The 16,077-nt window shown below is 43.1% G+C and overlaps 1 protein-coding gene across 6 annotated transcripts in view; it reads right to left on the bottom strand.

Annotated features, from left to right (window-relative positions):
• Positions 1-16,077, bottom strand: part of IQCM (IQ motif containing M) — a 1,338,699-nt gene that overhangs the window by 461,489 nt on the left and 861,133 nt on the right. For 5 of the 6 annotated variants that reach the window (XM_085641647.1, XM_085641643.1, XM_085641646.1 and 2 more), the window contains one exon: positions 9,399-9,533. The exons of the other annotated variant lie outside the window; for it this stretch is intronic. In XM_085641647.1, the coding sequence (XP_085497773.1) occupies positions 9,399-9,533 (135 nt within the window). The remainder of the gene's footprint in view (positions 1-9,398; positions 9,534-16,077) is intronic. 6 annotated transcript variants of the gene reach the window in all.

Genomic DNA, 16,077 nt, shown 5'->3' on the forward strand with positions numbered 1-16,077 from the left:
TGTTTGTTCAGAGCCCCTGAGGAAGTGTTTTACACAAAACGCGTTGGGCTGGACATTTTTACTATTGTGGGTATGGCTGTGTCTCTGCAAAGTGCTTCCTTCCATTAAAGAATCATTGGCGTATACATACCTGTTGTGGACCCTTCATCAGTAGGTGACTCTTTTGGTTGGAGATATATATATATATATATATATATATATTCAAACACAGGTAGCCCAGTAAGCCGCACACGAATCAGAGAGAAGGTTTACCAGCCTTTAATAAACGGTATGGAAAGAAGCATCAGTCAGTGCAATTGGCAGCCTCTCCTGCGCCTTACGCGTTTCGAGTTCATCTCTTCATCAGAGACGATCTCTCTGATTCGTGTGCGGCTTACTGGGCTACCTGTGTTTGAATTGATGAGGCGGACGCCCATCCGCCAAGCCAGCACCACCCCATGATCCCCAGGGGGCCACGGAAGCGGATTCACCACTTTCAATGTGGAGCAGAGAGGTCGGATAGAGGAAGGATGCATAGGCCAGGGCCCATGTGAGGGCTTGATCTGCGGCAGTGATCGGCGCACCGTTATTGAGGTGGAGAATATTTCGGCACTACAACTCCCATAAGAACTTGCAACGCAAACAGGAAGCGTGATTTAAAAAGGGAGGAACTGCCAGCCAAGCGCGAACCTTTCCCGAAGCGCCTCTGATGAAGAGATGAACTCGAAACGCGTAAGGCGCAGGAGAGGCTGCCAATTGCACTGACTGATGCTTCTTTCCATACCGTTTATTAAAGGCTGGTAAACACCTTCTCTCTGATTCGTGTGCGGCTTACTGGGCTACCTGTGTTTGAATATATATATATATATATACATATATATATATATATCCAATCGAATTGTGCTCAAAGCTTGAAGACCCCACACACGACGTGTAAGTGGAACACTTTATTCTCTTACAGGCAGCAGCAAATTCACAGATTGTCAGCTTAGCGCATTTTCTGCCGGTAATGCCATACGCGTTTCGGGAGTCGTTCCCTTGTTCACTGGCTTCGGCAAATAGTGGAGAAAGCCTTTCACATTGTGCACTCGCGATGATATTGCCAAAGTCCCGCCCCCTGTGGGCGTACGCCTCAGTGCATTCTGGTTGTGGTGGTTTGTTCTGTTAAAATCCGTAGTGGCAACAGACTCACGTTCTCCCTTAAGTGGTGATAACCCATCGGGTCGCTATTGCAGGCAAGGAGTGGTCCGCTGCTTCGTTTCTGCCTGATAGAGAGGCCACGTCGTTCTCGGTGTGCACCTGATAGTACAAGTGCACAGACCTGCTCTGTCGGCAGTGGGGAGTCCTCGTGACCGGAGCAGGCCACTATGTATCCAATCGAATTGTGCTCAAAGCTTGAAGACCCCACACACGACGTGTAAGTGGAACACTTTATTCTCTTACAGGCAGCAGCAAATTCACAGATTGTCAGCTTAGCGCATTTTCTGCCGGTAATGCCATACGCGTTTCGGGAGTCGTTCCCTTGTTCACTGGCTTCGGCAAATAGTGGAGAAAGCCTTTCACATTGTGCACTCGCGATGATATTGCCAAAGTCCCGCCCCCTGTGGGCGTACGCCTCAGTGCATTCTGGTTGTGGTGGTTTGTTCTGTTAAAATCCGTAGTGGCAACAGACTCACGTTCTCCCTTAAGTGGTGATAACCCATCGGGTCGCTATTGCAGGCAAGGAGTGGTCCGCTGCTTCGTTTCTGCCTGATAGAGAGGCCACGTCGTTCTCGGTGTGCACCTGATAGTGCAAGTGCACAGACCTGCTCTGTCGGCAGTGGGGAGTCCTCGTGACCGGAGCAGGCCACTATGTATCCAATCGAATTGTGCTCAAAGCTTGAAGACCCCACACACGACGTGTAAGAGGAACACTTTATTCTCTTACAGGCAGCAGCAAATTCACAGATTGTCAGCTTAGCGCATTTTCTGCCGGTAATGCCATACGCGTTTCGGGAGTCGTTCCCTTGTTCACTGGCTTCGGCAAATAGTGGAGAAAGCCTTTCACATTGTGCACTCGCGATGATATTGCCAAAGTCCCGCCCCCTGTGGGCGTACGCCTCAGTGCATTCTGGTTGTGGTGGTTTGTTCTGTTAAAATCCGTAGTGGCAACAGACTCACGTTCTCCCTTAAGTGGTGATAACCCATCGGGTCGCTATTGCAGGCAAGGAGTGGTCCGCTGCTTCGTTTCTGCCTGATAGAGAGGCCACGTCGTTCTCGGTGTGCACCTGATAGTGCAAGTGCACAGACCTGCTCTGTCGGCAGTGGGGAGTCCTCGTGACCGGAGCAGGCCACTATGTATCCAATCGAATTGTGCTCAAAGCTTGAAGACCCCACACACGACGTGTAAGTGGAACACTTTATTCTCTTACAGGCAGCAGCAAATTCACAGATTGTCAGCTTAGCGCATTTTCTGCCGGTAACGAGGACTCCCCACTGCCGACAGAGCAGGTCTGTGCACTTGCACTATCAGGTGCACACCGAGAACGACGTGGCCTCTCTATCAGGCAGAAACGAAGCAGCGGACCACTCCTTGCCTGCAATAGCGACCCGATGGGTTATCACCACTTAAGGGAGAACGTGAGTCTGTTGCCACTACGGATTTTAACAGAACAAACCACCACAACCAGAATGCACTGAGGCGTACGCCCACAGGGGGCGGGACTTTGGCAATATCATCGCGAGTGCACAATGTGAAAGGCTTTCTCCACTATTTGCCGAAGCCAGTGAACAAGGGAACGACTCCCGAAACGCGTATGGCATTACCGGCAGAAAATGCGCTAAGCTGACAATCTGTGAATTTGCTGCTGCCTGTAAGAGAATAAAGTGTTCCACTTACACGTCGTGTATGGGGTCTTCAAGCTTTGAGCACAATTCGATTGGATATATATATATATATATATTATATATAATTCTTTTTTTATCTTTTTGAGGGGAGACACCCAAACCCCCATACTTAACTTAAATGTGTGGTAAAGTCATATGTAATAAAGGCCTACACGTGGTAGAAACTTGTGTGGTAATAAATGCTTGGCAAAGGCACTGCAATGTAAAAATCGAATAGTAAAGACTTTTTCAAACCCTTGTACACACAATCGTATTGCTTTCAAGTATAGGAAATTAAAAAATTGTTTATTCAAAAAACACTAACCAGTCTGTGCAGCAACACAACCTACAACCTATTTTACTTAACTGTTTGCATACATTTAAACAAACAACTTTGACCACAGTATTTAAATGTACAATTATTATTAAAAAAAGTTTTTAAATCAAAAATCTAAAGATACTCTTTAATTTAAAAAAAATAAAATTATAATAATTACAATACGTTAATTACTTTAATTAATTAAACCACTAAGGGGCATATGTATGAAAGGAAAAATTAGTCGCAAACGCTGCGAATCGCAAAAAACAGCGTTTGCGACTGATTTTTCGCAATTTCATATGTATGACACAGTTCCACACAGAAAACTAAGAAATCGCTAAATTAGCGATTTCTTAGGCTGCGAAACATTGAAACTGCGATTTTACTTGTGAATACTTAATTTGCGATTTCTTAGTTTAGCGAAAATCACAAACAAGAAATCGCAAACTAAGAAATCGCTCGCGCATGTAAGAAAAAATCGCTAATTGCGATTTCACGAAATTCGCAATTTAAGAAATCGCAATTAACACCAATTGCTTGCAGGTGGTAAACTGGTGCAAGGTACATAAACCACCCCACAATGCAACAGACCCACCAACAATGGCAGCAATGTTCGTGATAGCCAGGAAGCTGCGTATTCGGGCCCTTGCTCAGAGGAGAATGAGACTGGAACGCATATTCAGGCTGCGCATCACCCTGTTCCAGCACACTGAAGAGGACATCTATGACAAGTACAGACTGCACCTGATTGAGGAGCTGAAACCCTACTTGGAGCACCCTACACGCAGGACACAAACAATTCCCACACATGTGCAGGTCCTGTGCTCCCTGCACCTCCTGGCGTCAGGGAGTTTTCAACGGGTAATAGCGGAGGTTGGTGGGGTGTCACAGAGTGCACTGTCGCGTTTCTTCCATACCTTCCTAGATGCAATGCTGCAGAGGCTCTCACATCACATTTACTTCCCCACCACCCAACAGGCATTACAGCAAACAAAACTGGACTTCTACCAGATTGCACGTTTCCCCCACGTCATTGGCTGCATTGACGGGACCCATGTGGCCATCACACCCCCAGCAGCAACTGAATATGTCTACAGGAATCGGAAATGCTACCATTCCCTCAATATACAGATTGTGTGCAACGCTAAGTATCTCATCACAGACATCGTACCCAAATACCCCGGCAGTACACATCTTCAGACACAGTGGAATACACAGACGTCTGAGTGCTGGAGAGTTTGGGGAGGGGTACCTGCTAGGTAAATACATGGCACACATCAATACATCCACTACATCACTTGAGGGGGGGGACATTGACTTACCTATTGTGTTTGTCCATGCAGGTGACAGTGCCTATGCAGTGCGTGACTTCATCCTGACCCCATATCTGGATCCTGCAAATGCTAGTGAGAGGAGCTACAACAGGGCACACAGATCTACACACTGCGTCATTGAGCGAACCTTTGGAATCCTGAAGAGCCGCTTCAGGTGCCTGCATAAAAGTGGAGGCGCACTGCAATACAGCCCTGAGACCTGCTGTAAAATCGTGGCAAGCTGTGCAATGCTACATAACATGGCAATGAGGAAAGGCACCACAATTGATGTGACAGATACAGACACATCGGATGACGAGCGCCCTGCTCCCCCTGCCAGACCTGCAGCAGGAGTTGGGGCAGCTGCTGGACGCCAGAGACGGACAGAGATCACACAAAACTACTTCTAGGTGAGTAATGATGAAATGAGACAACAAAGCTTGATGATGTGTCAAGTGTTTAATCACACTTCACATGTAAGAAATAGTAGCTGTCCCCAGCACATGTTGTGCACACAGTGCAGGTAAGGCACAAGTAATTGTGCAAACAGCATTTTCAGGTTAATGCACCCGTGTTGCAGTGAGTGCCCCCGCAGATGTTCACCTCCTTCGGTGACGTCCAGGCTGAGTGCCCCCCATGGTGTTCCCTTGGCCTGCACCCTGTCTGGCACTGCGGCGTCTTTCCCCTGGCAAGGTGGGAGTGAGGCTGCTGCGACTTGAGGTGTCCTCACTCTCGGCAGAGGCCATTAGTGCGCTGCCACCAGCATTGGCTGTCTGCAGCTGCTCCACAGCAGCAGTTACCTGCGCAAGCCCTCGGGCAATATCCTGGCAGCAATGTGCCATGTTGACCTGCATTGTTATGCTTCTGCGTGTGAGGGTGCTGGTGGTGGTGCAGAGGCGGTTCACGGCCTTTGTGTAATTGTGTAGGCGTACATTTGCACGTCGGCCAGCCCTGTCATTTGCAGCTTGGGTGTGCCTCAAAGTGGCACAGAGCTCATGGATTGCCCCTGCCATGTTCTTCTGGTCCTTGTGTATGCGGCATAGCTGCCGATTAATTGACCGCAGTGCTTTGCTTTGTAGGCGCTGTTCCTGCAACATGCTCTGTTCCAGGCCTGAAAACACGGACCATTCTGCTTCAGTTGCAGTGCTGCTCCTGGGCCTTGATCTGGATGTCTCCTGTGGTCTTATCCTTGGCGTTTGTGTGTCATTACTGGGCATATGTGACACACCCTGACTCCCCTCTCTCCTGTCGGTGTCATCCCCTGTGGCAGGTACTTCGTCCTCAAATGGAGGCAGTGGGGGCACATGTGCGCGCTTCCTGCGCTGGATTGGCTGCTGCTCTGTGTCATCGATGGAGTCCGCAGGGTCTGCAGGCTCCTCTCCCTCTGCGCTGTCTTCTTGTGCCATGCCATGTGCTGTGGATGTAAAGGGGACTACATGAGTTTGTGTTATTGTCTGCATGTGGCAATCAATAAAGTTACTACTTTTTTTTGGCTAACCTCTGACACTGTATCATTCACTTATCCCCAACCCACATGTTGCATTTAATTTCATTAGTGTCATGGACACACAGTCAGACACAGTACTACGAGTCCCATGATGCATTGCTGGGTGTGCTGTAAGACCTGGCCTGGATTGACATTTTGGGAGTTTACTATGTGCATTTGGGGAAGTGTGCAAGGGATGGGGAGGAGTGCAGATTGATTTTGCATGCATCTTACCTTGACTGCTGGATGCAGGGTCGGAGCTGTCTATGTCAGCCACACCACCAACGCTCTCAGGCAGGAGAGTAGACTCCACGAGCTCCTCATGGGGGGTTGGCTGCTTTGCAGTGGATGGTCCTCCTCCAGTCTGATTGGCGTCCTTCAGTCTGGCTGCCACCCTCTCCTTGGACCTCTGGCGCTTGTCGTACCACCGCTTGCGCAGCTCTTCAATGGTACGTGTGGTGACTCCCACTGCATTCACCTTACTCTGTATCTCTAGCCAGATTTTCCTCTTCCTGGCCTCTGGGACACGCAGTGCCTTCTTGCCGAAGAGGAGCTCATGGCTGCAGACCATCTCCTCAATGAGGACCTCCTGCTCCTTTTCAGAAAACTTATGTTTTCTCTTCCTTTTCTCTGCATCCTTGCCCTGCTGTTGTTTGGTGGAATCCATTGCTGGTTGCACTCTCCTGGGATGCCTCTTCACACTCCCCAAGCAGCCTCTGGGTGTGGCTCAGGTGAGCAGGTGCAGGAAATCACTCCAGTTTTCTGTTTGTGATGTCATCAGGCTGCACCTGGCTTGCAGATTCCCGTTTTTGCGTTTTCTTAATTAGCGAATTTCGCTATTAAGAAATCGCAAAGCGGGTGTCTGAGAATTATTTGCGAGTTTTAAGGAATCACAAATGATTAGCGATTAATTTTTTACATCCCGTTTAGCGAATTCTGAATTTGCGAATCGCAAAATATCGCAAATTAGGATTCGCTAAACGGGAGTTTGATACATATGCCCCTAAGTTCCCAATCCCCCAATAAACTGCACAATCCGAAAAATAAAAATAAAATTAAATAGCAATAGTATTAAATAGCAAATTTCATGAATGACATAAACACAAAGTACAAAATTAATAATAAATAAATAATGCTTTATAAAATAAATACAAAACTAATTATTCAAATATGCCAAACACCATCCACAATAGCACACAAAATAACAACCCCCTGAAAACAATAAGAGTTCCATTTTACAGTAAACTATGACAAATACCAAAATATTTTAATGTATTTTATTTTTTACTAACATCAATATTTTTTACATAATAAAATATACCTACCATCTTCATTATGTCCTACAATTCTTTTGCAATCATAATATTTTTACCACAATGCTATTGCCAAACGCTAATTTAGCATCGATGTTCAGGTCCCATATCGGGTCCAAATGACCCTCCATTTATCAAACTCACTGGAAAATGTGGAAATCACAACCATGGCTTTTAGCTTAACAACTTATTTGATGAAACCTCTTGGTTAAAATATTCTGATTGGGTGCTGTTTGCAACTTCTCGTCAATAAATGCAAGACTATTAACAGAGTTTGATAATGTTATGCCTTACCAAGGAAAATTATATTAAAACATAGGGGCCTCTTCACAAAGGCAAAATTCCATGTGGAGATTTCCACCTATACCTGGATGGAGATTTCCACCCAGATGGTATTTACCGATAGAGAGCAGAAAATGCCACCTAGCTGTAGGATTTACAAGTCACCTTCTCCTCAGAAGAGTTGGTGGAGCCTTCTCCAAATTTATTGTTTAGTACATTTATAATCAAGAATTCTTCTATACACCTCTGAGGACTTGGCCACTTTGGCAGTGAAGAGCTCCTCTGCTGGTGTGGAGAGCTCTGAATGGAAAGGGATAGGGAAACACCATACACATGACACAAATCAAAAACATTTGGCACAAATTAACAATCCAAACATGTAAATTCAATCCGCACCCTGGGCTTTGCCCTTATCCCCTTGGACTGCCTAACCAACAGGAGGCCAGCCACACAACACCTACAGAGTCAAACGGACAGGCAGCCTCACTCAGGATGAAGAGGAACTTCACCAAGCAGGAGACAGACTTTAAACCTTTGCAAGAACATACTATGTCAATGAATTGGTGGTGACGGCAAGCACCGTGGGGATCGGCAGGATGAGGGGGTGGAGATGAAGGAGAGCATTTCCCATATACGGGTGGCAAATACTTTTTCCAGAGTCATACTTATATCTGATCTCCATTGAACCCACCTAGAGTAGTTCATAGTGTACTCCCCATGCCCCCGACCTACTCCAAGGACTCATTGCCACTCTGTCCTTCCCTCGCCCTTACCAGATAGTTAGGTATCACACACATATTTGTGTGTCTAACCAAAACTATCAAATTGGACTTGAAATAACTAAAGCGATAGCTAAATAACCTACTTATTAACACACAGTAATTCCCCTTCCTCCTCCTCTGTACTCTTAAAAAAAGTGTTCCACAAAATTAAAGGCAAGGCAACAAAGATATTAACCAACATGGCTGAAACACGTATTCTTTTTATGCCTTGCTTTCATAGGCCGGCAGGCTGAGTGTGACTGGTTGATGTTGGAATGCGTTCCACCTGTTGATGGGTGTAACTGGACCCAGAATGTTGACTCCTCCCTCCCTTGCAGTGGCAGTTTTGTTGCATGTGTTTGAAGCCTTGTTAGAATGTGTGTTTTAAATAACTTGAAGCTAAAATTTTTATTTTTTATTTATCTTTTAAATACATAAAATAATTTAATAAAAACATTTTTAGACATTTAAAAAGATTTTACTATTTTAACCTATGAAGAGTTAGTGTTATTTTTTGCCCCCATTCTTTTCCATGAGAGTGTGTTGAAAAACCGGTATTTGGCCATGTATGGTGCTTGACTTACTTCAATTTTGACCGAAGTAGATTTTAGGCTGTTTTGTCTGTGATACTATTGTAGTAGATGTAATTGAAACATTTGCAAATAGCAACTGTCTCACTCTTTTGTGTGAGTGAACTAGTATTTGTATGCCCCTCCCGAAACCCCTCCTTCAATTCCCTTCACCGCACACATTTACGAGTAAATATTCCCAATTGTCAAATCATTCCCCTAGGTCCCTCCTACAACTGGAGGACTACTTCCTAAATTCCAAAATGCCTCTATGTATAGGCTCCTCTGTATTTTTGACAGTGATGTGTGATAACACTGCATTCTAACAATTGTACATGTCACTACCTGCATTCTGCTCGTTTTGTATTTCCATAAATTAAGAAAACAAAGCTGTTTATGCCAAAGGATTCTACTACATCATATAATTCACACTTACAGTGGTCTTTGTTCAATTACCAGTTTGTCATCAATATGTTAAGTTCTTTATCATGTAGATAAGATGGAGGCTTACTTTGATTGAACAGGACAGTTGCATTATCAATATGTTGTCGAGTTGGAAAATGGCCACAGTCCCTGAAAAATCCAGACAACTCACTTTTATCCATTTCTTTCCATAATTCTCTCTTGGAAAACATATTTTCATACACTAGTAAAAGAATAAGCATATACATACATTATTTTGAAATCGATTTGTCATTTCTTTTCCACAATTACATCTTGCCAAGGGATCGGTTTTATTTGCAAAAGTAACCATTTAACAGATACTCCAACAACATATTTTCAAGAGGGCACTACAAGTGTTGTTTTGTAATAAAGAGAACAACTAGATTTGAAAAGCGGGGGTGGGTCAACAGAAGGGTATGAAAATGGTGCAAGGAGGTGCCATGGAGCGAGGTAAAGGAAGTGTGGTGCAATGGAATTTCATCAGTATTGATGCAAAGCGCATTTTCTGTGAATAATGCTCCTAGGTGACAGGGTAGCTTTCCAAATGGGCATTCCTTTAAGCTGCATCAAAGTAGTAAAAGGGAACATATAGGGCTTGATTCACAAAGGTGAACGTACATGTTTGTGTAAGTTTATCATTGTTTGCTATCCACTACGGTATTTTAAGAGTAGTACCTTTACAACTGTGGGCTCTCCTCACATAAAAATATAGCACAATCCTATCTTTTTATGTGCAGACTCCGCAGTCGTGAAGAATCCGGTTCATATCGTACTGCACAGAGATTATCAAAACCCATAACCATTCTCAGTGTAATGTCACAGTTCAAATGGCCTCATGGTATATCTCAATCCTAGAGTTTATGTCAGGAATATGAAATTTACATTAGAATATTAATGAATACATTTTTTTGCATAGCGCACGCTAAAACTGAATTGACTCTAAACTTCCAAAATGTCTTACAGTGAGAGAGTAGAGCGCCAGGGTTCAGACAGTTTTGCTCAGGATCACACATTGAGATGAAGTGGAAAAACTGTGGTGAAATCCAGGTTTCCTGATTCCAAAGATCATAACTTAGCTATAGTACAACTCCCTAATAAATCTTATAATAAATTAGCATTCTAGGTACGATTTGGAAACCCTGTGGAAAATTAGACAAAGGTAGCTAGAAAGGGCGAATCTGCTTCTTTGGATCTGTAAGATCTAACTTTTATTATTGGTATTCAGTAATACACATGGCAGCTCCTGAATGGTAGTTTTCCAGTACTTGTAAAAAGCAGGTCTATGTTGTTGCAGCAAAGGTTTATAACAACTATTTTTTTGCAACTGATCACCTGTTTAGTAAGTGTTGCTTGGTAGGTAAACATTAGTAACTGAAACACAAATAAGTAACAGAGCAGTTAATGTTTTCGTTCCTGGGTTTTATTTTCCTTTCCTTTGGTTAAGCATATTACATATTCATCTGGTGGATAATATCCTCTGTCTACACACCATCTACACCAGCAGTCTCAGCTGTAACCTTCCCTAAAAATCTAAGATTGCGCCTTTTCAGTAAAGTGGAGCCCTGGGGGAAAAACGAAAAATGCCTTAACTAAATTGTTGTAATTGCTCATGTCCAATGAAGTTCCTTGGATTCCCATCTCTCATCACTTCTTTAGCAGCTGATCTCTTCACCTGCCTGTGTGACCTGGGCCTATCTGAAATGCTCCCCCATAGGAGTCCCGCTGGAGCACCCTGGAGAAGGCCTTCAGACAAGGGAAAGGCTGCAGAAACATGTAACCAGCACAGGACTTAAATGGTCTCTGTGATCCTACGGATGGAAGGAGAGGAATGGAAAAGCTGAAGTAGACTAAAGGGTATATTATAAGTCATAGGAGTCGCAGTAAACATGTCCTACTTAATCCATTCAATGGTTCCGCCTATGATGGTGATACAGTGGTAGGTTAAGGAAGTAACAGCATGTCCTGTTTCTCCCAAACGATTGTAGCGCAATTTGAGTTTAAATATTATTGAAAGAATCCAATGTTCAAACAGGTGTATTGATCTCCCTCTTGTTTCACCAAGAGTTGTATCAGGCAAAGAATCAGCATTTTGATAACGTTTAATCAGGTCTCTGAACTGGCCATGACACTGTTGAGTCTGTTTCAAATGGATACCTTCTCATTGGATTCCACTGTGCATGTGAACCCCCACCAGCTGAAATGTCAGCTCTTAATGTCATGAATTTGCAAAAAAGAGTATATCGAATTGTAAGCCCACATTTACATTTTGGTTAGAACATTCCATTCATTTAGCTTTAATATTATTGTTGTTAGAACTAACACATTTTCAGAGCATTCATTCTTTTCTAACATCAATATTTTCTCTTGCAGGGATATACAATTTTCTTTCAATATTGCTTTGTATTGATACAACTCTAATTAAAGAAAATTGCTGTTCTTCCTAAGTCCTATTAGTGCATACTAAAATTAATTGTAAAGTTGCTACACTTTAATCAATTTCAGAGTAAGTCCACCGTTAACCCAATTGGAAGTATTCTCCATCTGAAATACATTGCATTTTTAGTAAGCCAGATTTGTCAACTAAGTTTAGAACTCTATTTGCAACTTTAATTATGGGATGAATGTTTTGAAGCTGAAGTTGCCTGTTTTTTACTAAGTGTGGTTTTCTCTATAGAGGAAAGTTTATATTTTTTTATGACTGCTGTTCGGAGTCACTGATCACACCTGATTATTGGGTTCGCTGCTTATTATGTTTTGCAACTTCTGTAAAAATGCTCACGGTTTCACAATCATTGGATGCAGGTATAGTGGTGAAACAGCGCCCTTTCATCCAAACTTCTATGCGAATGCAGACAAGTCCAGATGCTAGCTATGGTAATACGTAGCACCAAGGCAGATTTTATATGGATAGATGTTTAATCACAGGAGAGAAAGGCAATGGGATGGATGGCTGCAGGGCTCTGAAATACTAACAATAGCAACCTCGCATCAGAACAGAAGACTCAAAAGATAACTGGAAAGATTAAACGATTTTGATTGGTTCCTTGGATATGCATTGGTCTTCTAGCAGGTGCTGGATTTGCTTTATTTTCTAGCAGTGTGATATTAAAAGGGAAACAAATCCCTCCACAGATCTGCATCGCATTCCCTCTGCCCGATAATAAAGTATGTCCACACTCCGGCTCGTTGGTCCATGATTAAATACAAACGTGATTCCACTTAAGGGAATCCGAGCACTGGCAAATTGAGGTAAAAAGAGAGATAAAACGTATCAGTTAGTAAAGTATGCTGTTATATGCATCGTAGTTGAGAGAATAATTTTAATAAATATCCAAATAAACGTACCCAAATAGCCAACCCATATTCAAAGGTAATGTATAGTCTATGCATTCTGACACAAATACAGCGAAAACAGTTCCACATGGGTATTTTAAGGTGAGTGTTCCAGTAAAAGGTAAACTTTTTTGAAACCTGCTCAAAAAAGGATTATGAGAGCCTTGTCTGTGACCCAGTTCTCCAGGTGATACATCAAGAACCTGCCAAAAAGCCTGGCTGACGTATCAATCAAACTAATAGGCTGTGGCGTCCCGTGCATTATCCTTGTTAGAGATCAGCACACTATGCTAGATTGCCGTGGAGGTTGGATCATTTCAGTTTTAAATAATTATCATGTTTTGCTGTAGCCTGCTAAAGTGATACCAGCTTTGGAATACAAACACCTGTATTTTTAGAGTCTACAGAGTGCTGGTATTAATTACGGACATATATAATTCTATAGGATTATATGGTTATACGTTCTCACACACATTATATGTTTTTAAAAGTTAACTGATTCACAAAGGGAAATCTACAGCTGTATATGTAGATTTCCATCTATGCAGAGACCTCCGCTCGGATGGTATTTACGACTTCCAGGTGGACTTCTCCACCTCATAGTAAGGTGTACAAGCATTCGACCCCTTATTTGAAGGAGTGGAGTCTTCTACTATTGAAATTATGACTGTTTGATACCTTTACAGTTGGATTTCTGTTATACCTCTGTTAGGTGGCGATCAATGCCACTGGGTTGGAGAACTCAGAATAGAAAGCAATAGAAAACATCATACATGACTCAAATTAAAAAGGCATGGCACACATTAACACTCCAAAAACATGAATACAGCCCACACCCTACATTTTCCAGGGAACACCAACAAAGGCCAGTTGACAGCTGTCTCTCCCTACTATTTATTGTATTACCACTCATGCCATTCTGTCCTCCCCCTCCTCTTCACAGATGGGCAGATATCACACACATATCTGTCTTTCTAACAGCACAGTAGACTTACTAAGAACACATTGCAGTAATTATACTTAAACTACACCTAACCAACCAACTTAAGAACATACACGTTGGTAAATTCTCTCTGTCACCTCTCTCCTGCTCAAATAATTGATCCTCAAAATGAAGGGAAAAACAACAAAGATATTCATCAACACAGTGAAATACATTTTTGGCGAGTGACGTGCTTTCTTACGTTGACAGGCTATATGCGATTGGTTGATGTTGAACGAATTTCATTTGTTGATGGGTGGGACAGTGACCTGAGTGTCGACCCTCTCCCCCTTGCAGTAAGAGGTGTGTTGCATGTGTTTGACACCTCTTAGGTAAAATGGGATTTATATTACTTGTGTTTATAAAAGAAATGCTATTTACATTTTGGAAGAAAATGGTTTATTAGTTGAGGAGGATATGTGTCCTTCCCAAGTATATATCAATAATCTTATCAGGTCGAACACATACGTTCAATAAATAAACACGGGTTCAACCCTGGCAACTATGGCACTGAGAAGACAGGTTGAGCCTAAGTAATTTTTTTAAAGGATTTAGCAGCACCAACACAATTAAATAGTCAATAATCAGTATAATACAAATCACACAGCAAGTTTCACATTTTATTTTTATTTTTAGGGCAATGAGTGCCAAGAAAAATGGAAGCACCAAAGTCACTGTTTGCAGTTTACTGGGACATAGGCACAATTACAGGCTAAACACAATGGAGCAAAGATGGTCCAAGCAGGTCACCCAGGCCAAAGATTTTACCTGATTTTACATCCTCACTTAGGGCCTGATTTAGATCTTGACGGACGGATTACTGCATCATAGGGGTGATGGACATCCCAACCACCGAAATATAAATCCCATTATGTCCTATGGGATTTATATTTCAGCGGATGGGATATCCGTCACCATTGTGACGTAGTAACCTGTCCAGGGAAGTCCTCTCAAACTCAGATAACTGTTGGACTAGGTCCCGATAAAGCCATTGGTTGGTGGGAAAAACATAGAGAGATAAAATTGAAATTTCGCACTTGTTGAAGTCCTCTCATCAGTCGGACACATTTTGTGTTTTTGCCCAGTCCAGGTTTCTATCTTCAAAATCTTTTTTGAAGGTCTAAAGCCTCCATCGGGGCAACCCAGGAAGGAAGCTATATTATATGAAGAAATCGTAAAATCGAACACCTTTCCTGCAAGATCCAGCTGATGCTCCGGAGGTCTTACAATCCAAAAATGTTCCAATCCCCAACTTTTCAGACTTTCTGCAGCAGTATCTTTTGGTCTCTTTTAAGACCTCAGGTACAGCAATTAGGGGCTAGGACTCATTCCGACAGAGGAGGTTCCAGTCCAGATCCAATGGTTGATGGTCAGATAGTCATTTCAACAGAAAGGCCACTTACAGCCTGTTGTGTCCCTGGAGTCATACAGGAGGTCAGCTAATTGACCTTGGAGTCCACTTCTTAGTTCTAGGTACATGTGGGAGCTGGTCCAGCCCCTCAGGACTCCACTTAGGTCACAGAGAGCTGATCCTGTCCTCTTCTGTTCTTCCACAGGTCCGGACTGTCTTCTGATGAGCTGTGGGTGAGCAGCCACTTTTGTCGGCAGTGGTGGGGGTGACATCTGGGCACTCCCTAAACCAATGAGCAAATAGTTCCCTAGAGCCAATCATCCCACTTTTACAGTGCACACGGTTTGCCTTACTGTGAACTATAACACAGCACACTTTTCTGGGGGTTTTTATGCAGTTTTTTTTTTAGAATTGGTTTATTAAATTTTACAATTTATAGTAACAGAACAACGAGGACACAAAAAAAGAAAGCTCACGTATTTTGCACATGACTATCTTGTTACAACACAGCAGGTTGAGGAGCAGCAGACTGTTCTGGGTTAAATCCAACATAGCAGACCCCTTTTTTCTCTTGGTGGTGGCTGGTGTCCCAGCCAGGTATGTCTAGGAAATTGAGGACTCCACTCATCCTCCTGCACACCAAACTGAGTCAATGACCAGCTTCCCCTACCACTGGGCTTGTGCCAAGCTGGCTGTACTGTACGCTGGCATCAAAGGGATTCTCTTCCCCATATCTCCCTTTATTCTTAATTATGACTGCAGAAGTCTTACCGTGGTCTCTTTCAAGTTAATTAACTTCCTCAACCCCTTCAAACTGCCTTTCCTGAGGTGAGATGAGGCCCATACCTCACAAACAGCTCTCCTTGCAAAAACGCCCTAAAACACTGTCTCTGCTATGAGAGGAGTTTTCATACTGCATTAAGGGGACAGCACTGATGGAGCAACTTCTGGCGGACTAATGCTTATTAGCATACTTGAGCTTCAGGCAGGCAAAATCTACCTTTTTAAAAATTATGTATACAGTATATTTATCAAAAATGCAACTTCACCATTGAATTGGATTTTTAATAAATATTACAA

The sequence above is a fragment of the Triturus cristatus genome, chromosome 2_2 (genome assembly GCF_964204655.1).
Source record: "Triturus cristatus chromosome 2_2, aTriCri1.1, whole genome shotgun sequence".
NCBI classification, from domain to species: domain Eukaryota; kingdom Metazoa; phylum Chordata; class Amphibia; order Caudata; family Salamandridae; genus Triturus; species Triturus cristatus.